The 25,696-nt window shown below is 43.2% G+C and overlaps 2 protein-coding genes and 1 long non-coding RNA gene across 13 annotated transcripts in view; 2 read left to right on the top strand and 1 right to left on the bottom strand.

Annotated features, from left to right (window-relative positions):
- XPO1 (exportin 1) overlaps window positions 1-3,769 on the top strand; it is a 33,920-nt gene extending 30,151 nt beyond the window's left edge. For all 3 annotated transcript variants that reach the window (XM_032682355.1, XM_032682357.1, XM_032682356.1), the window contains exons 21-25: window positions 539-707; window positions 1,397-1,531; window positions 1,650-1,809; window positions 1,887-1,983; window positions 2,685-3,769. In XM_032682355.1, the coding sequence (XP_032538246.1) occupies window positions 539-707; window positions 1,397-1,531; window positions 1,650-1,809; window positions 1,887-1,983; window positions 2,685-2,831 (708 nt within the window). In that variant the 3' untranslated portion in view covers window positions 2,832-3,769. The remainder of the gene's footprint in view (window positions 1-538; window positions 708-1,396; window positions 1,532-1,649; window positions 1,810-1,886; window positions 1,984-2,684) is intronic.
- Window positions 3,770-6,624: 2,855 nt separating this feature from the next.
- On the bottom strand, window positions 6,625-10,378 carry LOC116784124. The gene is made up of 2 exons (XR_004355963.1): window positions 9,569-10,378; window positions 6,625-7,812 (listed from the first exon to the last, which is right to left on the bottom strand). It is a non-coding gene; the product is annotated as an uncharacterized LOC116784124 (long non-coding RNA).
- The window catches only part of USP34 (ubiquitin specific peptidase 34), a 107,949-nt gene continuing 92,399 nt past the window's right edge, over window positions 10,147-25,696 (top strand). For all 9 annotated transcript variants that reach the window (XM_032682353.1, XM_032682354.1, XM_032682346.1 and 6 more), the window contains exon 1: window positions 10,147-10,585. In XM_032682353.1, the coding sequence (XP_032538244.1) occupies window positions 10,543-10,585 (43 nt within the window). In that variant the 5' untranslated portion in view covers window positions 10,147-10,542. The remainder of the gene's footprint in view (window positions 10,586-25,696) is intronic.

The raw sequence follows: 25,696 nt of genomic DNA, 5'->3' as shown, positions 1-25,696 counted from the left end.
CAATAATTTTTCTGGGGCCTTGCCTGGAAGGAGGACTGTGCTACAGTCAAATGTCAGTGTAGGACTAACTGCTAGAATCCATAAATCTTCTAAGTTTATGAACACAAGCACTGATCAGACATGTTGAGTATTTCCTCACTGATGCAGTCCTTGTGCCAGATGTATTTGCACAGCAGTTGAGCACCACCACTGAATTAGTGCTACTTTGCCAGCAGGGTGTAACCAGAAATTGGACCCCTGTGGCAGTTTAGGTGCCTAACCAGGGTTGGGTCTCTCTGTGTGGTGTCTGTGGCCTGAGCAGTGACTGAGGCTGTGCCCTGCCACACTGTGGCTCAGCCTTTCAGTGTTGTGTCACTGTAGAAGATGGTCTTGCTAAGCTTTGGTGGGGAAAAACTCAGAGAACTGTAACCTTTGCTTTGAATTTAAACCTGGGATGTCAGTGCTGTTCTGTGTCAAGCTACTGGCTTGCTCTGCTTAACAGAAGATCTTCAGATGGAACTTCAGGAGACTTGACTTTTCTTTCCCCTTCTCTTTGTAGGACTTTGAAGAATATCCTGAACATAGAACAAACTTCTTCTTGCTGCTCCAGGCTGTAAATTCTCACTGCTTCCCAGCCTTCCTGGCCATTCCACCTGCACAGTTCAAACTTGTTCTGGATTCTATTATTTGGGCTTTCAAACATACAATGAGAAACGTTGCAGATACAGGTAAATGGCAGTGTTTGATGCAGATCAGGTACTTCCTGGTAGAATGCTGTTTTCTTTAGTCAAACTTGGCATATCAGTCACGTGATTTGCACAAGAATAATATTCCTCTCTCTCAGCTCCAAGGTGTCAGCCAGGTATCCATGAATGGGCTGAGATACTTGGTTGCTGTTTCATTCCTGTAGCTGGAAGGGAGCAGTGTTACAGTGTCTGCTTGCACTCTTCTGAAGTGGCTGAATGAATGCCCCAGTTCAAACTGGTGCTACAAAAAAACCTGTGAAACCACTGAGTTGTTTTTTTTTTTTTAGTGATTGGAGAAGATGCTGTTCAGTTGTGTTTCAGCTGGGAAAGTTATTTAAGTTTCTGTGTAAATCTGGACATTAAAACATCTTCCCTTGCTTAATTAGCAGACGCTGGGCAGAGGGTTTCCCTCATTAAGTGCTGTGATTTGCCCTTTTTGCTAATGATATGCTAATGCAGCTGCAGGGGAGGGCCGTGTCAGGGCAGCAGTGCCCTCTAGTGCCCAGCAGAGCCCTCACATGCCGTGCTGGGCTTTTTGGTGCCAACTAGAATTTCTCGGCGTATTTGTGTCATTTTGGGAAAGGCCAAAATCCTACAGCTGTTTGAATATTGGTCAGCTGGTAACTTAAGTGTGGTTGTTTTTTTTTTTTTTTTAAACACCTCTTTTCCAGGACTTCAGATCCTTTATACTCTACTCCAGAACGTTGCCCAGGAGGAGACGGCTGCCCAGAGCTTCTACCAGACGTATTTCTGCGACATCCTCCAGCACATCTTCTCCGTGGTGACGGACACCTCGCACACCGCAGGTAGGAATGTGCCTCTGGGGGGGAGGCAGGGGATGGAAAACCATCCTCCTGAACATCAAATAACGGAGCACATCCTGTTGGGAATTAATCCCCGCGTGCCTGGCTCTGATCCCTGCAGGTTTGACAATGCATGCGTCAATCCTGGCCTACATGTTCAACTTGGTAGAAGAGGGAAAGATCAGTACTCCCCTAAACCCTGGGAATCCAGTGAACAACCAAATGTTTATCCAGGAGTATGTGGCCAATCTCCTCAAGTCTGCATTTCCTCACCTGCAAGAGTAAGTCTGCCATGATTCATTGGTGCTTCCAAGTGGGCTCTTCCACCTCAGGATACTAATGGCTGTGTTTGTGTCAGTGCCCAGGTGAAGCTGTTCGTAACAGGACTGTTCAGTTTAAACCAGGATATTCCTGCCTTCAAGGAACACCTAAGGGATTTCCTGGTCCAAATCAAGGTATGTTGGGTGTGCTTTTTTTCAAGGAGTTGAAACCAGTTTTCAGCAGGATTTTGTTGGAAAGCGGTTGGACAGCGTTCATTCCGTGTTTGCATAGAGATACAACTTTTTTGCAGCTTTTTAAAATGCAGTGAGAACTCTGTCCAATGGTTTATGGTGTTCCATGGAATCTCTTTCGGTGGGATTTAATTTTATAAATTGGGCTTAAACATCATCACTTGTATTTTATGCTGCACACACAATTCCAGTGTCTAAGACAACTGCAGAACTTACTCAAACGGGTTATAAGTTGATTTTTAACCAGATTTTGTTTCAGTTCTGCTTGGAAATTGGACCAGTTTTGAAATTTGTTGCAGTGATGCTATGCCTTTATTTTTCTAAAGATGCTGGAATTCTAAGACTGTAGGAAAGAGTTTTGAATTAGTTTTGAGATGACAATTGGCAGGTGTTTCACAGTTGTAATGATTCTGCTTTAACTGTCATGATTCTGCCCCAAATGCTGGCTAACTGTAGCATCCCCTTCTGTAACACATGGTGAGAATCTTCAATTATTTTGCATTGCTTTCTATTAATTCTGACCTTAGGAACAGAAATGCAAGCAAACAGGGGATGGGAAGATGTTTCCCGTGTCATTTTGGAAGCTCATAACTCTGCCTAAAGGCATTGCACAATAAACTAATGTTTTTCTGTCAATTATACAGGAATTTGCAGGTGAAGACACATCAGACTTATTCTTAGAGGAGAGAGAAACAGCCCTTCGACAGGCTCAAGAGGAGAAACATAAACTTCAGATGTCTGTACCCGGCATCCTTAATCCACATGAAATTCCTGAGGAGATGTGCGATTAAAAACAAAAATAAAACAAGTTTTGCAGTTTTCCTTCTGTACAGCTACTTTGTTGTGATAGAAGAAAACAGCACTTGGATATTTGTTGACCAAAATGATGCCAATTTGTAAATTAAAATGTCACCTAGTGGCCCTTTTTTCTTATGTGTTTTTTGTATAAGAAATTTTCTGTGAAATATCCTTCCATTGTTTAAGCTTTTGTTTGGTCATCTTTATTTAGATTTGCATGAAGTTGAAAATTAAGGCATTTTCAAAGTAATTACTTCATGCCCATTTTGTGGCTAAGGGGAAAAAAAAATAGGCAAAACGTTACCTTGTAAAAGACTATATTGCAAAATAATCCAATTTCCTGTAAGAGTATCGAATTTTTTTTTTTTTTTTTTTAAATTCGGTTTTTCTTTCTAGTCTGTCCTGCAGTCTAGGAGAAAAGGTGAAGAGTAAAGCAGATTGAATTCATTGTTCAGCAGAGGATTCTAGTGCTGCCTTTGTTCTGAGCAGTTAGCAGCTTTTTGGACCGAGTGGTAAGGCTGTAGGCTACGTGTATTTGCAAGTTGTATGGCAAGTTTGCAGCAAGATCATGTGCATATCATCCCATTGTAAAGCAACTTCTGAAGAGTATGGGAACACAGTACAGTTAGTTATTTTTACACAGTTCTTTTGTTTTTGTGTGTGTGCTGTCGCTTTGTCGACAACAGCTTTTTGTTTTCCTCAATGAGGAGTGTTGCTCATTTGTGAGCCTTCATTAACTCGAAGTGAAATGGTTAAAATATTTATCCTGTTAGAATAGGCTGCATCTTTTTAACAACTCATAAAATAAAAAAAAAAAAAACAAAACAAAAAAACTGGCTTTTGAGATGACTTATACTAATTTACATTGTTTACCATGCTGTAGTGCTTAAAGAACACTACTTAAAAGCAAAATAAACTTGGTTTACATTTATTTTTCTTTCTTCGGCTTATTCTTTTATTGGATGAAAATGCTGTGATCATATTTAAAGATTTGTATTTGAAGGTGTAGGAGAAGTTCCTTGAGGTCTAGATAGACTTGCTTCTGGCTTGCCTCATCTCAAGGACTTTGGCTGTGCTTGAAGTGAACGTGAACTAAAGTTGGGCTCCATTTGGAAGTACAGTAGCTGTTCTGACTTACCTCCATGGATAAATATTCCATACTCCGTTACTCTGAAATGCCAGGAATGAATGAGGTACTCTTGCTCTTTCTCTCTCTGGACTCTTTGCAGTTTATTTCAAAGAGGCATTGCACTGTATCTTGACTAAGCAGTTAATAATAGTCCGTGTGAATAACACGTGTAGACAAGATCTACAGTTATTTTTCTACCTAAAGTTTTGTAGTTAAATGATTTTCACAGATTTATGACGCAGTGTGAACACTGAGGTTGTGTGCAGTCGTGGCTTCCCCATCTCTGTAATGTCCTGTCTCTGTTTTCTAACAGTTGATGTCGAGCTCTCCCAAAGTTTTTCCCACCGGTTTGGTCTCCAATCTCCAGATTGTTCCTACGATGCCGAGTGTGGCCATTCCCCGAGAGCTGTAAACCGAGGCCGGGCAGGCGTGGAGGTGTTTGCTGTCAGTTTGGGTACCATAGTTAACTTTGTGCTGTATGTTCCTTTTTGCAGTAGGGGTGCATGAGTTAGCAGTGTTCCTGTAGGATTTTTAGCTGTGACCGGAACGTTTCCAGTCCCAAGTTTGTGTTGGTGACCATCTCTCCGTGTGTTTTACGGCGCTGGCCCCGGGAAGGCCCTCGGACGTGGTGTGAGCTGGCACTTGATCCTTGGAGAGAAAGTTCCTCAAACCCAGTATGGCTGGCACTTAAAGAGTACAGCCTGCCAAAGCTGTTAATAGTTACAAAACTCATTTCTTTCTCTCCTTAAAGCTCCTCATTAAAGGTTTTCCATGTCTTCCCGTCATGTGGAGCTTTTTGTTCCGCCCTGTGAAGGCCACATTGTCTTTAATGGGCAGTTTAAAGTGAAATATTTGAAGTACTGTTAAAGGACACGTGTGGGAAGGACATGAAAGGGCTCGTGACCAGCTGAGTTGCAGTGTCAGAGCTACAGATTATCAAAAGCTGTGCAGAGAAGTAAGAAAAGGTTATTAAAATGGAAATAAAATGGAAATAAAGCCCACTCATAGCATGACATCAGATTAATCAGTGAGTCACAGAACTGAGCACTGAACTGGTTCTGATGTGTGGTGGCATTCACAGTGCATTCCAAACACTTTGGAACAAATCCATACAGGTAATAAAGTTAGACATGTTCCTTCCTTAAAGGTTGAAGTTGGTCTGGGGCTCATGGTCGGGTTGTCCACTGAAGAATTAAACGTGACCGAAACTCTCAACAAACCCAAAATGTATTTTTATGTTGATTCAGAGAAGAGTTGTTGCATTATTTTGATACTTTATGGATTGTCTAAGTTACCAACATTTTAATCTTAGGTTTTGCTTCCCTTTTTAGATCTAAAAATTTAACTGTGGTCTTGTCTTGTTAAGAAAATTGGTGCCTTTCCCTGATCTCTGCAGCTGCTATAAAAATGCAGCTTATTGCAGAGTTCTGGATACCATTAAAGATTTGACTTGTGTGTGTGCATATTTCCAGTGCAGTTATCCTGAATGTGGGGGGGAGGGGGGAGAAAAAATTACAATGTACATCTAAGGAAGTTCTAGTTCTAATGCACACCCTGTAAATCGAAATATATGGATAAAAAGCATGAACCATCATATAAACATCTACATAACTTGTAATTATATGTAAACCAATGTTTTGTGCATATTTCTATACAGATTTTACAGAAAACCAGTTCTGTGTACTCCAGGTACATTGATAAATACGAATATTTGGGGGTGTTTTCTGTGTTTACATGAATTGATTGTCAGCTGCTGGAGACACCTTGTTTCAGGCTGCCATGATGTGTTTGCTACTGTAACTGAAGCAGATTCTCTTCCAAAGCATTTTAGGTTAGTTGGTTTTGGTTTTTTTTTTTTTTTTTTAAACTAGAATAATTTGGTGTGTGTTAATCTGATTGGTTTAAGTGAACTATTTTCCAATAAAGCTAATATTTATGCAAAAAAAAAAAAAAAAAGGCTTTAGAAACGCTCATCTCTCCAGGAAGGCTTTAGTTACTTCTGAGATTTCTTGGCACTGGAAAAGCAAGAAAACTTGAGCTCAAGGGGGGGGAAAAATGAGGAAAAGATGCTGAAAATGATGCATGAAGAGGTTGCCCGAGGTAAGGGACTTGCCTCGGTGCTGTGATGAGGGGCCAGTGTGTCCCACAGTCCCTTCAGCACCAGATAAATGATTATTGCTGATCCCAGACTCCTGGGGTGCTGTTGGGATTTGCTGGAAGGTATGTCTAAACTTACTCCCTTTCTCCCCACTTCCTGGGTTTGCCTCCAAACTGAAATGCTGGAGATGGCTCTGGAAAAACTATTTTGGGTCAGAAAATAAGGAAAAAATACGCCCCTCCCTTCAGGAAGGCACCTCTGCATTGAGTTCTTGAGGCTGAACTTATTTTGGACTTTCAGCTTCAGGAGATCCTTCACTGTCCAATCCTGCCCATTAGGATCAGCAGGATTCCCTTGGGAAAAGGCCTGGCCATTCCAGTGGAGGGATTCACAGTGCACCTGAATTACCTAAAGCACACAAAATCCCAGAGTTCACATGTCCAAACCTGCCCCCTGTGCTGCTGTTGGTCTCTGTGTGTTTCTCACTCCCTGTTTGTGCTGTCAATGGGATCGAGGAGGAATATTTGGGAAGTTAAGGGTATGAATAAAAACAACACACTCAGATTTTTCACTTTTATTTATAAGTTAAAAACCAAACAGGACTTTTCCCTAAAAGATACACTGGAATATCTCTTCCAGGTGCCCCATCAACATGCACCAAGTGGTCTGGGTTTTTTTTGTTGTGAACACATTTTAAATCTTAAGTCTTTTTAAATATTGCCTGAGTTTTGAAGTTTATAGACTTTCATGGTCCCAATGTCCAGCAGAAGCTGCCTGGACTCTGGTAAGGTGGTTCAGATGCTGGTGGCACTCTCATGCTCAAAAATGCCTTTTCTGTACTTCCATGATGCATTTTTGGCCTAATGCAGCTGAATTCTGAGTATATTCTCTACTATTTGGGGTAAATCAAATTAATTGAATTTGGCTTCTCGGGGTCTAGTTAAATGAGAAGCTTGTTAAAAAGCTGAAAATGCTAAGAGAGCAACGAAAGTCAAGTGCTGAAACTTTAAAAGTGGGTTAACTTACATGTGGCTTCCACTGATTTCCAGCAACATTCCAGCCTCGAGGTCACAGATATAACTGGACTCCATCTTGATGTTAAAGAAAAACAGGATTTTTAGTTCAGTGCTGGGACATGAATTTTGGAAAGTGTATGTTCTCAAACTCTTAATCCAGTCCTAAATTTGGATTAAAGAATTTTAGTTTTGCCCATGTCTCTCATTTCTCCCAGTTACTCCTCTAGAGCAGTGCTGGCACTTTACCAGAGCAAATATTTCCAGATCCTCGAGGAGCTTCACAGTCAAGGGAAGGGAAGAGGCCTCCTGGGGATAAAACAACCTTGCTGGAATGGCACAGGGAGAGAAGAAAGGTCAGCAGAAAGCAAAGCACAGGAGAGCAGGAGGCTGATGATCACTCATCAGGCAGTTACAGTTCTTGTGCAATTTATTCTCAGGTTAAAATCTCTAGTTAGGAAAAAAAAAACCCAAAACCAAATTGTGTGCAGTAAAAGGAATGTTGCTTTCAATATTCCATTCTGCACAAAAGCAGGAGTGACTCAAGGTCACCCAATGCTCTTCTGTTGTGCTCCTTGAGCTTGGCATGTGACACCACGCTCCAGAAGGCCCTTTCCTTCTGCTGACTCTGGTGCTGCTGCTCTCGGATCAAAGAGCTGATTTGTCAGGAAAACCATCTTTTAAGGTGTTTTTGACAGTTCACTTTGATTCTGTTGTTAAAGTTACTGCAGGGCCTGCACAAGGAAGAAAAAGCAGGAAGTCAATTCAAATCAGATTATGCAGATTGTGGAATGAGGTTTTTCTATGATAACAAATGATCTGGACACAAAAGGTAAGGCAGCACAAAATCTACTAAAACTAACATACGTGCACAACATGAATCCCTCTGAGCCACCTTTTGATGGATCTCAGGCTTTGGAATTGCTGTAGAAGAGAAAGGTGGTCACTACCTTAATTCAGGCATGAGCAGAACATGATAATTGTAATATTCTGGACTGCTCTTTTGTTTTTTTTTCATTATAGGAGTTTTCAAGCTATCTGGAAGAGATCACAACCAAAAAAGGCCCTACAGGCTCTGGTATACCTGTGTCATTTTAATAACTAAACCGGTTAGTTATTAACTAAATCTCCATAATAATAATAACCATTTATGTAACTAATTACTTTAATAACTAACTAGCTAGTGCTGGTTAGATTTCTCTCAGTAGAAAATACATTGTTAGAAAAGACCATGACTATATAAGTTACAGCCAATGAGAAAGATCAGTAAAAAGGTGAGGGAAGTTTTTATTTTTTTACTCACAGTCTTCCTCTTCTCTTATTAGTACCCTTTGTTATTCTCAGAAATCTGAAAGACACTTGCATTAACATGTGAATAAGGTAACAGATAAGGAATCTGTGCCTCATGTGGACACTCAATTTTCTACACTTGTTTAAATTAGTAAAAGGAAATTTTAGGAGGGAGTATTTAGGAATAGCTATCCTTGATGATAAACCCAACTTGGAAAGTATTTCAAAAACAAGTAAGCGACAAGAAGTCTAAATGACAGATCATTCTAGTACGTTCCTGACTTCCACAGTAGTTGGAGCTGTTGTTTACAGTAAATCGTCTCTTTATTTTTAAACAGCAGTGGAATTAGTTTAACAACTGATGCCTCAAGTTCTGGAGTGGGAGATTATATACTCAACCTCCACGGTGTTACCAGCCTGGATAAACACGCACATGGAATTAAACCCAGAACTGCATTTCTCCAGTGACATCTGGCTTATTGTAAATTGAAAAAAATAGGACGGCCACCGAAGAACTCAAACCAGTTTTGTTTGGGTTTTTTTTTCTTTCTTTCTTTCCCCCCTCCTTTGGCGATTTTATTTTAACTTTCTCCCGAACTATATGGCATCTGCATTGCGGCTATTAATAGATTTGTTTTCTTAATCCTATGTACGAGTCAGTCAAATAGAAGGGCTGGGAGTAACACACGGACTCACCACTGGGTGGTACTACAGAAATAAAAATTAGCACTTAATACTGGTGAATTGCCTCCTCTGGGGAGAAAAACCAGCCGCGATCTGTCATGTGATCCATATTCCAATTCCGTGCACCTGGGCGAGGGAGCAGGATTAAGAGATGGGGAAAAAAAAAAAGATGTTTTTTTTTTTTTTTCCCTTTTTTAATGGAAAACAGCTGTTCGCCTTAAGATTTGTAATCCACGGGTACGAAACCTTGTTCAAAACGCGCCCAAGAGAAGAGTGAACTGGTTGTAATCAGCATAAATTATATATCTTCAACTAAAGTTTTGCGTTTATTTTTTGAGACAGACCGTATCTTTTAATGAAAAAAAGGGCTATTTCCAGCAAGTCACAGATACCCTACGTACCATTAGACACCGGGCAGAATAAATCACTGTCCAAGCAGGGGAGGGGGGAGGGAGGAAAGCAGGCTGGAAAACTATAGGAGGTAAAAATAAATTAATTATTAGCAGAAAACGCTACCGTAGCCCTTCAAACGCTCATTTTCGCGGTCCGGTGCCCACAGGTGCCCCCGCTCCCCTCAGCCGGGCTGGGCGGGAAGGAGATATGGCGGCAGCTCTTCCGTCCCGCGTTCCGACGGCGGAAAACGCCAACAAACCATCCCGAAGACCTGGAAAACCGCCTGGAAGCACAGAGCTTCCTCTCTATGGAGCTGGCGGGCTAAGCGCTCCCTTCAGGTGGGAGGTCCCTGAGGCAGCCCGGGCAGCGGCGAGCGCGGCTCCAGGCACCGAAGGAAGGGGCGGGCAGGAGAAGCCGCTCCCCCCACCCCGTTCCCTGTCACAGCGGCGGCGTGTGCGCGTTCCTGGCGGAGATTCCCGGCCGCGGGAGGCGGGAAGAGGGCAGGGAGAAGGGAAGAGGGCAGGGAGAGGCGCTTCCCGCCCTTCGCCGGGCGCGCGCCCAACCGCCGCCGCCGCCATTTTACCCTCCCGCCCCCTTTCCCCCTCCTCCCCGCTCGCCATCCCGCCGCTCGGAGCCGCGGTGGGAAGGCGGGGCGAGAGGGAAAAGGGAGGAGGAGGGACTCGGCCACCTTCGCCTCCTCCTGCCTGGTCGGAAACTGCCGAGCGGCGCCCGAGCGCCCCGTCCCCCCCTTCGCTCCCGTCCCCTCCTCCTCCTCCTTCCCCCTCAGCAAAATGGCGGCGCGTGGAGTCCCTGGGAGCCAGTGAGTGACTCGGCTTCTCCTCCTCCTCCTCCTCCTCCCCGCTGCCGCCGCCGCCGCCGCCACAGGCTCATTTGCATTGATCAGCCGCCCCGGATCCCAGACCGGCCCCTGCCTCTCCCCCCCCTCCCCTTCTCTTCCCATTCCTTCCCGCCCCCTCCCTCCCCTCCCCCCCGGTGACCCCCGCCCCGGCCCCCATCAATCATCAATCAGCAGCACCGAGCGGATCAATCAATGGTCGGGAGGAGGCGGCGGCGGCGGCTGCTGCTGTTAATGAACAATGTGTGAGAGCTGCGCCGAGCTGCTGGAGGTGTTAAATGAGAGTAAGTGCGGCCGCCCTCCCCCGCTTCCCTCCCCCCGGGCCGGGACCCCGCGGACCCTCCTCTGCACCGGGTTACAGCCGCGCTTCGCCTCCTTCCTCGCCTCTCCCCGCCCGCCTCGGGCCTCCCGGGCGCGGGGTTCCCTCTCTGCCCGGCCATGGAGGAGCTCCCTCCATGCCCTGCTCCGCGCTTCCTTCCCCCTTCCCTCCCCGCGGCCTGGGGCGGGCCCGCCGCCGTGTCCCCGCTCCATCCCCCTTTCCCCCCGGGATCCGCATCCCCGGCAGCCGCGGCGGGGCCTGGCCGGGCTCAGGAGCTGCCCGGGAGCCGCTCCGGCGCTGCCGGGCCTGGGCTGGGTCCCTTTTAAGCAGCAGCAAAGGCGTTTCGGAGCGATCCTGCCTTCCCCTCCCTGTGCCCGGCCTGGGTACGCGGTGCAGGTGCTTTTCGGGCGCCGATTTTCCCGAAGCTGCGAGGGAAGCGGCTCCTGGAGGAGCCTGACTCGGCTGGGAAGGTGCTCCCCGGGTGTTCGGCTCCGGGGGTGGTCTCTGGCTCCCTCCCGAAGTTTCCTCTTCCCGAGTGTTACCGGGAGGGTCGCAGGGGTGATACAGCAGGTGTTCCCCCCGCTGCCGCTGCAGCCGGGAGCGTTTTGGGCACGAAATTCCCTGTAGGCCTCGCGTATCCCTTTGGAACCTGAGCTCCGTGGCAGCCAAGGTACCTTCCCGGCTTCTCAGGGGGCTCTGCCTCGCGAACAAAGACCAAAACCCCACCATTTGTACGGATGCTGAGGAATTGGAACAACTTACCAGCTGAAGTTTGCGATTAGAGGGAAGTTTTAACTATCTGGGACCTTAAACATGGCATTTTTTCTGGTTGCACTCTGCAAATCCTGTTCCAGAGAGCGAAGCACAGAATGCTGCCTCCAACAAGGTTTGGGTAGAGTTGTCTTCACTCTCATGAGGCCCAATTCCATGTGATGTTTGCTCTTTCTTGAGATACTGCAGCAGTTAAATGTTTTCCTTTTTTCTTGCTGGGGAAATGTGATATTCAGTGATGGCCAGCGTTTCACTTTAGAAGTGAAAAATGTAGGTGTAAAAGTAACTTTCAGGAGAGCCCAGAGGCTGGAATAAATCAGCTTAAAAGGTCTACATCAGATGAGTGTTGGGTTGTTAAATTTGTTTGCTGAGTTTGGCTGAGCTTGTACTTTCAATATCTTGTTTTGAAGGAGATATTTATTTGATTTAGCATGCATATCTTATCTTTCCCAACTGGAGAGGCAGGGAATGCGTTGATATTAGAGACCAAGTGCTTATAAACAGTAGGTTCAAAATAAGGCAGAATTATCAATGGTATACAACGACAGCTGCTTGTTGGAAGAGATAACTTTGCTTGGTTTGGTTGGATTGATAAGTAATCGTGGCTTAAACTTGATGGAGATTGGTGTGATCAAACAGAAAAAAGTTGTATTAAATATGGTATTTTGAGGAACCTCTGAAATTCCAGCATGAGTTGATTTTTACAGTTGTTTTAAGGTAATTGGGACTGAGACAGACAGATATTCCCCTCTAGATAAAACAATGTCTTAAATCACTTTAACAGTTATTTTTTAATATATATATATAGCTAAGGGATGGATAATTTAGTGATTCCGTATAATATAAGACAGATAATTGCTATTTATGAGTAAATTTGTCTTTTTAAGTCCAATTTATTAGGGAAATTCTGCAGTTCTGTTGCTGTGTAGTTAATTTTCAAAAATGCTACTGAGGTACCATTAGGTTTGGCCTTCCCCTGAGAGAAAGAAGCCACTGTAAATAACCAGAACTATTTGGGGTGTGTGTGTGTTTGGATACAAAGGCATGTGATGGTGCTCCCTTCTCACTGGATGAGAATGAGTTGGGAGGGGAGAGGTGGTTTCTTTTATAACTTCCAGTTGAGTTCTTTGCGTTTCTTAAGTCATAACGAGAGGTGCATGATACAGAAACGGTGTCAAGCCTTGGTTTTTAAAACACTGCAGCAGAAGTGAAAAGTGGTAGTAAAGAATGAGGTCATGCCCGAGATGTGTGAGCCACAGACTGCCAGCGTTTCCTTTTCTGCCCACGGAGCTTTTGGGGTCATCCCTGCCCTGAAACTCCCCAAACGGGCCTTTCAGAGAGGGCCAGGAAACAGCATCTTGTTTGGTTTAGACATTTCTTGCTACACTAAACATTTTTCAGTGGCCCCATACCGGCTTTTGCCTTTGTTTGCCCTAATATTTACAAAATGTGACTGGTAGCAGCTCTGTGACAGGTCACTTGGGGAGTGAATTGACAGCTCTCAACGTGGTGTTTGGAAAGGAACACGTGGGAAGCTCCTGTTTTCTTCACCAGAAGTTCCCAAGCGATGGGTGACAGGAGGGTGGAACTGAACAACTCTGCAAACAAACAGGCATCTTTTCATTATAAACATATTAATCCCCCTTCAAACTGCTGTACTGTTAACCCACACCCCCTAACAGTGGGCAGAGGTGACTTTATCCAGCAGTGACCTCTGTGTAGGCCCAGGGTTCTGTCCTGGGAAGCCTCCAGCTCCTTAGGCCTGGTTTTGGCCCAGGCAGTCAGTGGCCCTGGTTCTGTGGCACTTAGGGGCTGCCTTAGGTCTTGAACTGGAAACCTGTTGTTTCAAAATCTTAGTTTTTGGCCAAAGGTCTCTTAGGCATATATATATATATATATATATATATATATAAAAAACATAATGCTTAGGCATGAGAAACAGGCAATATTTTATGGACAGAATCGGCAATGTTGGGTTTTTTTGGTGTATATGTATTTTCTTTTCTTCTCCTGCAGCATCTTTATTTTCAGCATTGACCTAAGTACAAAACCCAGTAAATTCCCTGCTCTTGAAGTTATTTCCTGAGAAGAAGCAGTAATTTCAAGTTATGATTGATTCAGGAACTCAGCAAAACACAAATTCCCCTATGGAATGCCCAGACTTTAGAGGAGCTTTTGCACTGTAGGACAGTCTGTTCACTCAGGGAGTCTGATTCCTCATTGAGTGCTGTAGGTTTGTTAGCATCATTTACCTTCTCCCTGGCAGGCTTTAATAGGAATAAAGTCTATAAAAAGCCTGATTTCTGAAATAATCTCCCACAATATAAACATTTTAATAGCCTTTAACAGCAAAAAAAAAAAAAAAAAAAGGAAGATACAATTGATAACTATTTAAGATAAGGCCATTTATTTACAGAGGCTTAAGGACAGATTGTCATGGCATTAATTAAAGGGGCTCACTTAAATGTGTTGAGGACATTCTGTGCTCATTTTATGTTGATTTACAGCATTCTGTATCCCAAAATGAACCCTGATACCAATGCACTGTACATTCCTTGCTTGCTTTGGATGCCAGGTCTTGTCAGTCGAGGAGGGATTATATTGAGTTTCATTTGTTCTCCAGCAATATTTACATTACTGTGCTGTCCAGAGGCCCTGGTCAGGACAGCTCTGTTTTCCTGGGCACTGCTCAGATACCCAGATAGGCTTAATCCTAAAGCCAGAAAATACAGAAATATAACATTTAAACCTGGGGTTTGCTGTCTCAAGTCTTTCCCATGAGTTTTGCAGGTTGCTGTGTCCCACCTGGAGCCCCGGTGATGGTTCGAGCTGCCCATAGATCCATGAGATCCCTGGATGCTTACACAGGATTCACTCCCCAAGCATTGAGTATGTGGTGCTCCATACTGAGTGTTTATGGAGTGCAGGTTGTCCTGGTATCCCTGGAAGTGGGAATCTGGTTCTCACACCGGCCCTGACTCAGCTGTCCTTGTAGTCCTGGCCGTGGCTTGTCCCAGAGAGCCCGGCTCAGCTTGGTTGCCTGAGAGGCTTCCCTTTGGGATTGCAGCTGGTGTTGCTGTGTGTTCACTTAAAACTCCTTGGGTGCTTTTTGGTTTAGGTTTGGTTTGTTCTCGTCGTTTTGGTTTGCGTTTTATAAAAGTAAGAAACAAAAAAAAAAATTACAGGATGGAAAAATTGATTTTATGATGTAGCGGCTGTCGTGGTTTTAGGTTACCTTGGTAGGCCTGGGTTATTCCCAGTTCTTGGTTTCTGGGAACTGAGTTTGTTTCCTTCCCAGCATTCTGCTTTGCTTTGTTCAGTGATTACCTCTTTGGCCCATTTTTCTTCCTAACAGCTTTGAAATCTTACAAAATCAGTTCCCATTGATGAATAGAGGTTTCTAGCTGTTACTCTATTGCACCAGCTCACAGGCTATTTGCCTCCTTATGTTTTCTCTTAAGCCTTCAGTAAAACACAAAGAACCCCCAACAACCAACCCAAAGCAACCCCCCCACAGTTTACTCAAGCACAGGAGTTGGACGTAGACTAAATATTGTAGTTTTCTGTCCCTTATCAGTGTCTGCTGTCCTGCAGAACTGCTCCCAAAATGATCAGGTCCATAGAACACTTGAGATACTGGAGTGCTTTACTGTTTGTGTAGCTTCGGGATAGCCCTGAATTTGGATGCTGAAGATTCCTGACTTCTTGTCACGTTGTTCCAGCCTGTAGGAAGTACCAAGAGTAGCCTTGGAGTTTGGGTGAGGGTTATATTTCCCTCGAGGTAGGTGAGAAATTGAAATGTCCCAAAATATTGTAGCATTCAGTTTGTTCCTTGGGATCTGGATAGGGTCAATATTTTATACTGTGAGTACTCAGGTATTATTTTAGATATTGAGTACATGTTCTAAGATTATTACAAATGTTGCATCATTAACATCCCCTGGTCTACGAGAGCTGCTCTTACTTGTTTAGTGGTTACCTGAAAGCTTCAGGATTGATTTTCTTGTTTTGTGCAGATCTAAAGTTTCATTTGACTGATGATTCCTCTTGTGCAAAACTGTAAAACAGTTGTCTCTGTTGCATGGCTTTTTTCTTTTTTTTTTTTTTCCCATTTTTTTTAAATTCATCTTTTCTTTCCACTTAAATGACATTTCCATGTTCAGAACCTCTACAGAGACACTATGGAGGATTTACTGGGGTAACAGCCCAACTTCACTACACTAACCTAAATCTTGCTTGTCTCCTGTTGAAGGAAAGAAGATCATTTGTTTATAAAACTGAAATTCAGTGATCGTTTCATGTTTACTTTTGTCTTTGACCCTTTTTAAGGTGATGGGCAGCCAGACTTAAATGAAAATAACTTTTTCTTTATAGCAGTATTGCCAAATTGCAGTTATGGATTGTGGTGAAGTGCTACTCTAAATTAATTGGAGTAATCAGAGGGGAAAAAACAGAAGGAGGAACTTGTATCCTCCTACTTGTGAACTTTCTAAAGTGAAAGGGAAGGTGTCACTGAGATAAAGTTGGTTTAACTTGTTTGTAGTTGTAAAGCAGTTGAAGGAGAAACTCTGTGACTTTAACAGCTAAAAGGCTTCTATTTTTAGAAAGATATTTCAGCTTTTGTTCTGTACAATTACTTTGGTTCATGTTATTTGATGTGATCAGAAATGATTTTGTCCTGAGACTTTTCCTGTTCAGGCTACTGCAAACTGGTTCTTTCTCATTGCTCAAGTTGCTTGACCAGTGATGCTGAAGATGAGTTACATAAGTCCCATTCTGCTGAGTTCTGCTGTGAGTTATGGACCATTGACGTGGATTTACTGAGACGCCTCCCTTTGTATATAGGGAAATCTCCTGTTGGATAAGTACTTGTAACAATATCCTCAAAGCCACGAGGCTCTGCCATTGTATTCCTGCTTAGTTATGTGGATAACTTCAAGGGAAGTGAGGAAAGGAAAAGAAAAACATCCCTTTCTTCACTTGATTTTCTTGTTTTCTTCCAAAAGATACTTCACTAGTGTAGAACTTGAACTCATCTTGGAAATCTTCCTGTTAGATTATATTTTTTCATACCTTTAGGTGCTGTACGACCTTCCCTCTGCGAGGGGAGTTCTCAAGTTATGGAAGTCCCAAGCAATTCCTGAGCCAAGTCCAAGCTGATGTGCTTTAGGGTGTCCTGGATGTTGTTAGTGGCAGCTCTTAGAACAGCCCAGCTCCTGGGAATGTCCTTGGATGTGCAGGTGTTGTGGAGCATCCGGGACGCTGTCGGTGAGCGGATTCCTGGGCTCCGAGTGTCGCTCCGGGGCTGAAGGGGAAGTACCTTGGAGAGCAGACCTGGCCCCATTTCCCTGGCCCTGCCTTGGAGGAGATGCCTTGGTTTTGGAGAGCTGAGGCTTTTATGTCCATGAAGGGACTCTCATGGCTTCAGGGCATTGTGAGACTCACCCATTCTTGTAATTCGTGGAATTCCCATTTGCTTCTTTTTCTTCCGTGTTAAACAGTAAAATATATTTCTCCGTTTCTAATACTGACTTCTCACTTGTGGGTTTTAATTCCTTGCTTCTCGATTTCTCCGTGTCACTGGTTTGCTTCCATCTTCCCATGTTCAAGTAACATGGAGTCGGAAAAGCAAAGCCTGGAATTCTGTGTCGTGGCCAAGTGATGAGCAGTCTGTGATTTGGCATTTTAGTGACTGAAAAGGGAGAGCAACGTTTACTTCTCGGGTCCTTTTATTTCTTAGATTTTCTTCTTTGAGTTCTTCTTTTCAGGTAACTAGGAGGGATTTTTGCAGGCCAAGCTACACATTTGGAGTTGTCAGGATGCTGGGACAATGTGGAAAAGAATCTTACCATCCTCAGGAGCAGGTTGTGCTGATTACTCTGTGCTTACAGTGATGGCATGCTGCAATTAAACAGAGTTGTGGCCATTTAATTTCTGTTGTTTAAGCACATATTAGGGTGATTTCTTTCATTTTGTGCAGCAAATTGGCAATTTCTAGAAAACATGAAGAGGTGAGAAGCCATTCTTTTCACTTTGCTCCTTTCCTTGGATGAGAATTGATTTGCAGTCGGAATGCTAAGCGTGGACATGCAGCTGTGAGGATCTCCTTGGTGGTAATACTTAGTAAAAATATCCAGCTTGTTTGTAGATTTGCAGAGTTTTATTCCTGGAATTTTCCTGATCCAGCATGTGTGATGGAAGGTGAGCTTTTTGAGGCACCTCTGGTGTAAATCCATTACAGCTCTGTGTGTTTGTATGGAATTCCTTGTGAGATTCAGTGCTGGAACAACTGGTTGAAATTTGTCAGAAAAACTTGTGGAAAAAGCAGCTTTGGGTGTTGACCTTTCTTCAGTTAATTTGTGGAAGGGCTGTAAATAAGACTTTGGAAAGGTGACAACTGAGGCACAATTTCTGGATCAGCATCCATGCAGATCATTAGTTTTTATCTAGGAAGTGAGTGGCAAAGGTTTTTCCCTTTTTCCACAGCAAACTGAAGAAGCCTCCAATTCATGGCACCATTTTAATAATTGACTTCCACTGGAGAGTTTATGATCTATATAATTGTATATAGAAACAGGGAATATGTGCTTTATGTTGTGTTGTGCAACACTCATTATCTTTCTGTTGTACTTCTCAACTTCTTTTGGGGGGATTTAGTAATGTTATGTCAGAGTTAATTATATTTTTAGGAAGTGACCAGCTGCCTATTTATTAATTGGTGAGTAATAATAATTATTGTAATTTAATAGTAATTATTAAATTCTTCATAATTTAAGTTTCTATACAAACCCCAGTGTTTTCACCACCAGTGAAATTATTTTTAAGTGGGTGCAAACTGAAAAATTTGTATTGTTCAGTCATTTTCTGCCACAGTTTCTGCTATTTGCAAATCTGGCGATCGGATTAATTGTAAACTTCGTGGGCATCAACAAAACTGGCAGTGCTTTCCCTTCTGAGCTCTTCCTGCTTGGAGAAGCTGTGGAGAACAGTGCTGGGAATGGACAGTGGCATGTTTGCAAGGGAGGACAGCTCCAGGAAAGCTGCAGAGGGGCCAGAATATCAATACCAAGTGAGGAATTTGGGAAAGGCCTGTGTGGCACAGCTTAGGGCACCTTTGCAGTCACCTGTGTGCTGGACAGGAGGTGTTTATTATTCCTTCTTGGAACTGGTGTGGGATAACACCGGGGAGTGTGAGCTCAAAAACTTGATAAAAAGCAAGTTCTCTTGCTTAGCTGAAGGATGGTCAGCGCAGTGAATCCTTGGCTGCACTGGCCAGTCTGATTTCTTTCACAATTTAGAACAGTTTTCTTAATATTTCAAATGAAACTTTTCCCACAGAGTATTTCAAGTCATAAGTGTCACTCTGCTGATGTGATATTTAGAGTAAATGGTCTGATCAAGTTGATCAGAATTGGAATCAGTTTTCATCAGTGTCTTGGAAACTTTCTGGGTCCAAACAGATCCAGTTTGAGCCTTTCCAGAGTGAGTTGGCTTTGAACACTGTAGCCATCGTTACAGGTATTGCCCCCTGTGCACTTGCTGCTGTGACATTCATTTGTATCAGAATAACATCTGGAAATGCATTTTCTGATAGTGGGGGATGTTTGTCGTGAAATTTTAATACTTGTTTAGGCCATATACGTGGCTTTCAGTCATCTCTGACTTCTTTCAGTCTGCTGATTTTCAGGAAAAATATATATATATATACCTGTACTTTAGCCACTAAATGACTGAATACAGCATGTCAGAGAATTGCTAAACACAGATTATCCAGCACAAGCGAGTGCAAATCTGAGTGTCTGCTTGCAAGTTGAGAGAGACCATGACTTTGTTGCTTGCTTATCCTTTTCTCAGTGTTTTATTCTCTGTTTTGAATGGGGGTTGCCTGCACCTGTGCTGATGGAAACAAAGCAAGCCTTGGAGTTGAAGTGCTGAGCGAGCCCTTCTCGGGCTTGACTGTAATGACCCGTTGCCCATTTCCCTCTCGTCTCCTTGTTTGAGCAGGCTTAAATATACTTTGTAAGAAATGAATTAATCATATTTGCCTCTCACAGGTTTTGTCCCTAAAATCTGAACACATTATTAGATGCTTTTGTTGTAAATCAGATGGTAATCTGTTGCTTCTTAGGGGCTGGGGTGGCTCAGTTGTGGGCCTTTTCTTTCTGGTTGTGGGGGAAAGCTGCTCTTGTTGTCTGGGACTGATTCACAGGCTGCCAAGTAGCCCAGCTGAACTCATTTGCAAAGTTCTCTCTTGGAAATAGAATGCTTCCTGGAGTAGGTATTTTAATTTTTGCATTCCTTGCTACTTTTAATTAAGACTAATAGAAAACCTCTTTTAGCTTTTGGAACCTCGTTCGCGCAATTAAATCTTTGTTCTACTTACAAAGTAGTTTGATAAACTTTGAGTTCTGTGTTTACACCTTAAAGCAGTATTTTAGAAAAAGTTCAGAGCTGGAGCATTAAAGAAAAATCATTCAAACCCAGAGTCATTCAAGTCCTTCTCCATTGTTTTTGAAGGTAATATGTTATTGAAAGGAAAGGATTCAAGTACTCTTGTAAACTGAAGGCAGGCAATCCTTTATCTGAGCAGTAGTTTTGGCAGTGACAGTGTCAGCCCTGGCTTTGAAATGTACCTTGGGGTAATTAGGGATCTGCTGGGAAATGCTGGGTTTGTGCAGAGCTTGTCCAATCCTGAATTGATTCCTTAAGAAACTTGCGGTGGCTGTTGTCAAAATATTATGATGGGCAGCCTGGCTTTCCACATCCAGTGTGTGTTTTGGTGATGTCAGGCAGATTTGATTGTGTGGAAATACTGCTTTAATTGAGCTGGGTTTTTTTGGGTTTTGTTTTTTAATTGAAAAAGGAACTATAACAGCTTCAATATAAAGATGAAAACAGAGACTTCCCAGAATTGGGAAGTTTTGTCTTGGAGTCAAACACAATTTACCATACTGAGTTAAAATAGGACTCTGAAATAAGACTACTAATTTTTTTTTTTTTAAACTTCAGCAAATTGCACAAATACTTTGAAATTGCTTTATAGTATTTTTTTCCTTAGTAATATATAACTTGCCTTTCTCTGGAGAGGGAGGACTGCAATATCTTTGCTGCTGAGAATCCCAAGATAACAGAAGCACCAGGAGGTAACAGTGCAAAGACACCAGAGATCTTTTCAGACTCCTTCTTGGCTGGCACTGAACCAGTGCTGAAGCTGCTGGGCCAGGCTCACCTGGGCTGTACCACCAGGCTGCTGCTCCCCTCACTCACATTTCCATGGAATTGCAGCAGCCTGGACATCATCCCACTGGTCAGGAGCAGCTTTGAGGGATCCTGCTGTGCAGGGCTGGGCTCGGGGGATGTGAAGAGGGTAATGTGGAGACTCCTTGTGGGTCCCGGTGGGCCAGCAGAGCCAGAGCAGTGTGCAGGTTATTCCATCCACAGCCAGATATTCCACGGGCTGGTTTGCACCATTTCCTGCTGGTTTACACCATTTCCTACTGGTGTTTGATCAGAAAGGCCATCTGTGCCTTGCACAGTGTTTAACTGATGAAAGCTCCTGGACCTTTGATGGTATTCCTCTACTCCTCTGTATCCCTGCTGGATGGGGTACTGCTTGTTCCTCAGTCATTGGCATAACCCAACCTGAATAATGTATTCCACATTCCCATCTAGTCCAGACTGAATTTCCACTGCATGGATTCAGGATTTGTGACCTCTGTCCTGTGGCTGGCTGTGTGGGAACAGCGGGAGTTTAGCCAGTGGCACAACTTAGGCCTGGCTTTGTGGGAGAGGTGCAGTTGTGCTGCTGGACCTGGCCTGGCTCCTGCAGCAGCACAGCTGTGTGTGACACCTGAGGTGCTGTATCTGAGCTCATTTAGACTGTAGTTCTGGATAAAACCAGCTCCAGTGTGCTGGGAAAACCCGGGTGTCATCTGATAACTGGCACTGGACTGCATTTCAAACAATTCCACGTGGAACTGCTCTTGGAAGCAGTTGCTGTGGCACGTTCTCTTTGGGAAGGTGAATTCATAAGATGCTCTTAAGAAGGACAGTTGTTGGCTGAGGTAGATGTTGGCAGCCATTCCAAAGGGGGCATTTTAACCCAAAGCAAACATGAGGAAAGCTTGAGGGTGGCCTCACTTGTGGAAGGTGACAGTTCTGGAATTTCGTGCTGCTCAGAGTCAGCTGCTGCTGTTTTGCTCCAAAGTGCATCGACATGTTGTGGTAAAAGAAAATAGATGTTTGCTGGAGAAGATGAGGGAGATGGGATGGAAAAGGAAATGTAGAGATGAAAAGAGAGAGAACTTGGTGGTGTTTGCAGAGACAGAAGATAAAGGCAGCAGTTCCCTGAGATCAGCTCATTTGCCCTGTTCTGGTGAGGTTGTATCTTAGAAGTCCAGTCTGGTGGATGAAAATACCAAGGTTTTTTCTACTCCTTGTGCAACTTTGCTGTGCACTGGAATACTGAATTAAAACTCCTCAGGTCCTTCTGATCTCAAGGTGGCTGTGAGGAATTCCACAGGTGCTGAATGTTGGGATACCACTTGGAACTGCTTTTTCCTTACTCTTCAGTAGCTCCTGTATTTCCATTCATAAGAACACAGTGTTGCTTAGACTTGCAAACCTTTGTCAGATTTGTTGAAATTGCTTTTATGTTCAAAAGTTTGTGTCTGACAGGCCAGTGAGGTGATCACAGTTTGTGTTTTCTGAGGAAACGAGACTTTAAAAGTTGCTAATTCCTGTCTTTAAGCTGTTACATTTTCAAAACATTTGCGGTGTAATATTTGTATACTTTGTAAGCCAAAACTTGCAGGAAAGCAATATATTTACCAAGTTGGAATATTTATAAATGTAAGAAATTTAGAGTTTGATGCAGGCTTAGAATGAATTCAGATTGTTGTGGGGTGGCAGTGGGTGTTGTTTTCTGTGATGAGGGAGCATTAATGGCACTCAAGCACCTTAACCAGCCATATAGAATTTATTGCTGCAGTATTTTGGGTTACAGATCTGATTGTTCCTGTGTTAACCTGGCATTTAACGGTGTTTTTAATACTGAACAATTAACTTTTTTGATTTGCTAGTACGTTCTACAGTAGTGTTTCTCTTTGGTTGTGCTTATCTGGTCAGTGTTCTGGGATGTTTTATGTTATGGAGACTGAGAAGCAGAAAGAAGACTTTGTTTCCTCACTGGAAAGTTGTAGGGAAGCTTGGATAGTTAAACTCTGGCCACTGAACTTCAGGCTGACACTGTCCTTTCGAGTACTTGTCAAGGATGGCTCTGTAAAGGTCAGGAAGAACTCTAGGAATCAATCTAAGGCAATCAGGAATTCTTTATAATTGAGAAGAAGTCATTCTAACAGATGGAAGTAGAAAGGGAATGGGAGATGCTGAACTCTGTGCCTGTCCTCTGACATGCTGTTGATTCTGAGCAAAAAGAACCCCCCTAAAATCTCAGCAGTAAAAAAAAGTGCTGGTTCTCTGTGTGAACAATGGTACTGGCACAGATTAGAGATATATTTCTTTCCAGATTAGTATTATTGCCCCTAATGCTGTTTTGTTTAGTGTATGGCTCGTTTCCTCCGTTTATTCTATCCCAGGGAACAATTTCTGGGAATAATGTTCATTCTGCAAGTGATCCAGCCTTTCCCATGAGAAGCTGATACTGGATGAGGTTTGGGGGAGGGGGCAGAATCCATGTGCAGCTGTACCTTGTCACAGTTCTCAAAATGTAGAAATTAGAGATATTAAAGGGTTTTTATCGTTTACTTTTTACTCTGTTACGTTTCTGCAAGTAGAGGAAATGTGCTTTTAAAAATGATTATTTTTGCTTGCCGGTTGATTTTATACTTGCTGTGATAAGTGACCTTTGGATATAAGATATTCCCCACAAGTCCAGCAGGATAGTTGTCCTTGAGGTCTAATTACAGGCTGTTCCTCCAGCTCTGAAGTTCTTGCTAAAACTGCACTTATGGTCCGAGTTTCATTTGTCCACAGATGAAATTATATTGCCCCATTCTTTGCAGCTGATTTGTATTTTTCTCACCTCTTTTAGTACCTTTATTAATGGGGTTTTTGCTTAGTTTGGGAGATGGTGTTTCTAGTAACACCCCTATAGCAAATCACCCTTTTGTGGAAGATGAGGTAAATCACCCAGGTTTTCATTTAAAGCCAGCCAAGTAAAACAGGAGACTGAGGAAACAGCAAGGAAATATACTTTTTTTTTTTATGATATGTTTTGAATTTTGACTTTGACCATCGTGTGTTTTGGCTTCTCGTCAGCTCCTTGAATAAACAATTACACTTTGGGTCAATCTGATATTTTTTTTTAAAAAAAATACATGAAAACTGATACACCAGAAGATGTTAAATCAGGCACTTATTATTACTTAGGTTAGTTAAGCAGCTCAGCTCTTTCTTCTGTGGTGTTACTGTGATAAAAAGATCTCTAAACCATGTTGTGAAGACTCAGTTCTCCTGCAGGAGGTGGTTGGAATGTGTGGCTCCAGGTGCCATTGGAGTGTGGGTTTGAACTGGGATATGTTGGTTTTGAAATTGGATCCAGCACGGGGTGGAGGTGTTTGTGCATGGAAAATAAGAGGGAAAAGGAGGGTGAGAAGGTCTGAGAGGCTTTAACTGAGAAGAAAGATTTGGTGGAGCAAATCTAAGGAAGGAGAAGGAAGTTGAGCCCAGAGATAGGGAAGGGGAGCATCTCTAACACTGCTGAGTGCCTGGAGAAAGGAGCACTCACTGCAGGCAGGGAATGAAGGAGCTGAGCTTGGGATTGGGGTGCCACTGCTGGGAGAGATACTTGGAGATCCTGGGATGCCTGTAAAGCTCTGGAGCACATATTGTCAATTCTTAGGGATGGGAGCACACGAGCTGCCACTTGGATGAGCTTCAGAGGCTCTCAGAGCACACAAGTGCATCCTGTGGTGGAAAACTAAGGAATAGTCTTATCCACCAAATCAGTTTGCAAGGAGGAAGGCTCAGTGCAGGAAAAGTTTTGGGAGAAGTTTGACATGATGGTTTCAACCAGTGGAAGTGTGAGAGCGGGGAGGCAGCAGATCGAGGAGGGTCTGAGGGTGCTGGAGTTAGGGAGAGAACACAAGGACATCCTTTATTCACCAGTGAAGGAGTCTGGTTTAACTTCTGGCCCATTCAAGGTAGAAGAAAACTGATTTCAAAGGAGCCAGACATCAGCATTTGGAAGTGAAATCATGTGCAGCAAGGGAGTCCTTCCAGAACTGACTGAAATCAGGAGATGCACAGGAATGACAAGGAGCATGTTTGTTCCTATTGCTTTTCTCTCTTACCTTTATCAATTAAAAACACATTAGAAAGGCTTCAGAACCAGTTGTTTCTGTACTTCAAACTATCTGTAAATGGAGGTGCTGTAACTCAGGAGTGTCCACAAAGTTTATATTCAGAATAAGATGGCCCAGGATGGAAGTTTGGGTTGTGAGGACATAAATTCAGTGAGGTGAACAAGATCATTTCTGCTGAGGAGCAAAAGGGAGCTCCAGGTAAGGTCCAGGAGGAGCAGCCCTGCCGTGTGTCACCATCCCTTGGGAATGGCACAGACAGATCAGCTCTGTGGAAAACTGCAGCCTCAGTGGGGATGCTCCTGTTTTGGGCTTCCTGAGTCTTTTCAGGAACAAACCCAATATTATTTCTAGGTACAGAAAACAAAAGGGAAATCATGGCTGCAGCCACTGTATTAATTAGCAATGATTAATAGATAAGACCAGTTGAAGTTGGTCAGTGTGTGTGAGATGTAAAAGGCAGAAACAGGAAAAGAACAGGTTTCTCCAGCTACTTCATCTGCATCCCTGTGTTTTGACCCGGGGCAGAAGTTTCAGTATTTCCATAACTTCTCCATTCTGTGCTCTTTATGTGGCAGCTGTAGCTTTTAAGGGACCAGTTTGCTTAACTTTTATCTCATAGAGGGAAATTTGGGAGTGATTCAAACAATTGCAGTGAAAAGGCTGCTCTGGAAGTAAGAGTTACTGCCCATGTTAAGAGTTTGGGGTTTTTAAGGAGGGGAATGTGGGGATGAAGGAAGTTTTATAAACGTATGTATAAGGTCCTACAAGTTAGAATTTAGCTACTGAATCGTTGTCAACAATTATTTTTCAGTCAAGCCTGAAGGAATTCATCTTAGTGAAGCAAAGCTCACAAAATTAGGAAAACAGAGGCTTTATGAACCTTTGATGCTGGGCAAGTCTTTTTTTTAAATTTTTTTAGGTTTTTTTTTAGATACTATCTATAGCTAAAGATCTGTCTTTTGTGGTAAGCTTGACCTAAA

The sequence above is a fragment of the Chiroxiphia lanceolata genome, chromosome 3 (genome assembly GCF_009829145.1).
Source record: "Chiroxiphia lanceolata isolate bChiLan1 chromosome 3, bChiLan1.pri, whole genome shotgun sequence".
In the NCBI taxonomy this organism is placed as follows: Eukaryota; Metazoa; Chordata; class Aves; order Passeriformes; family Pipridae; genus Chiroxiphia; species Chiroxiphia lanceolata.
This window is presented reverse-complemented; position numbering and strand designations above follow the sequence as displayed.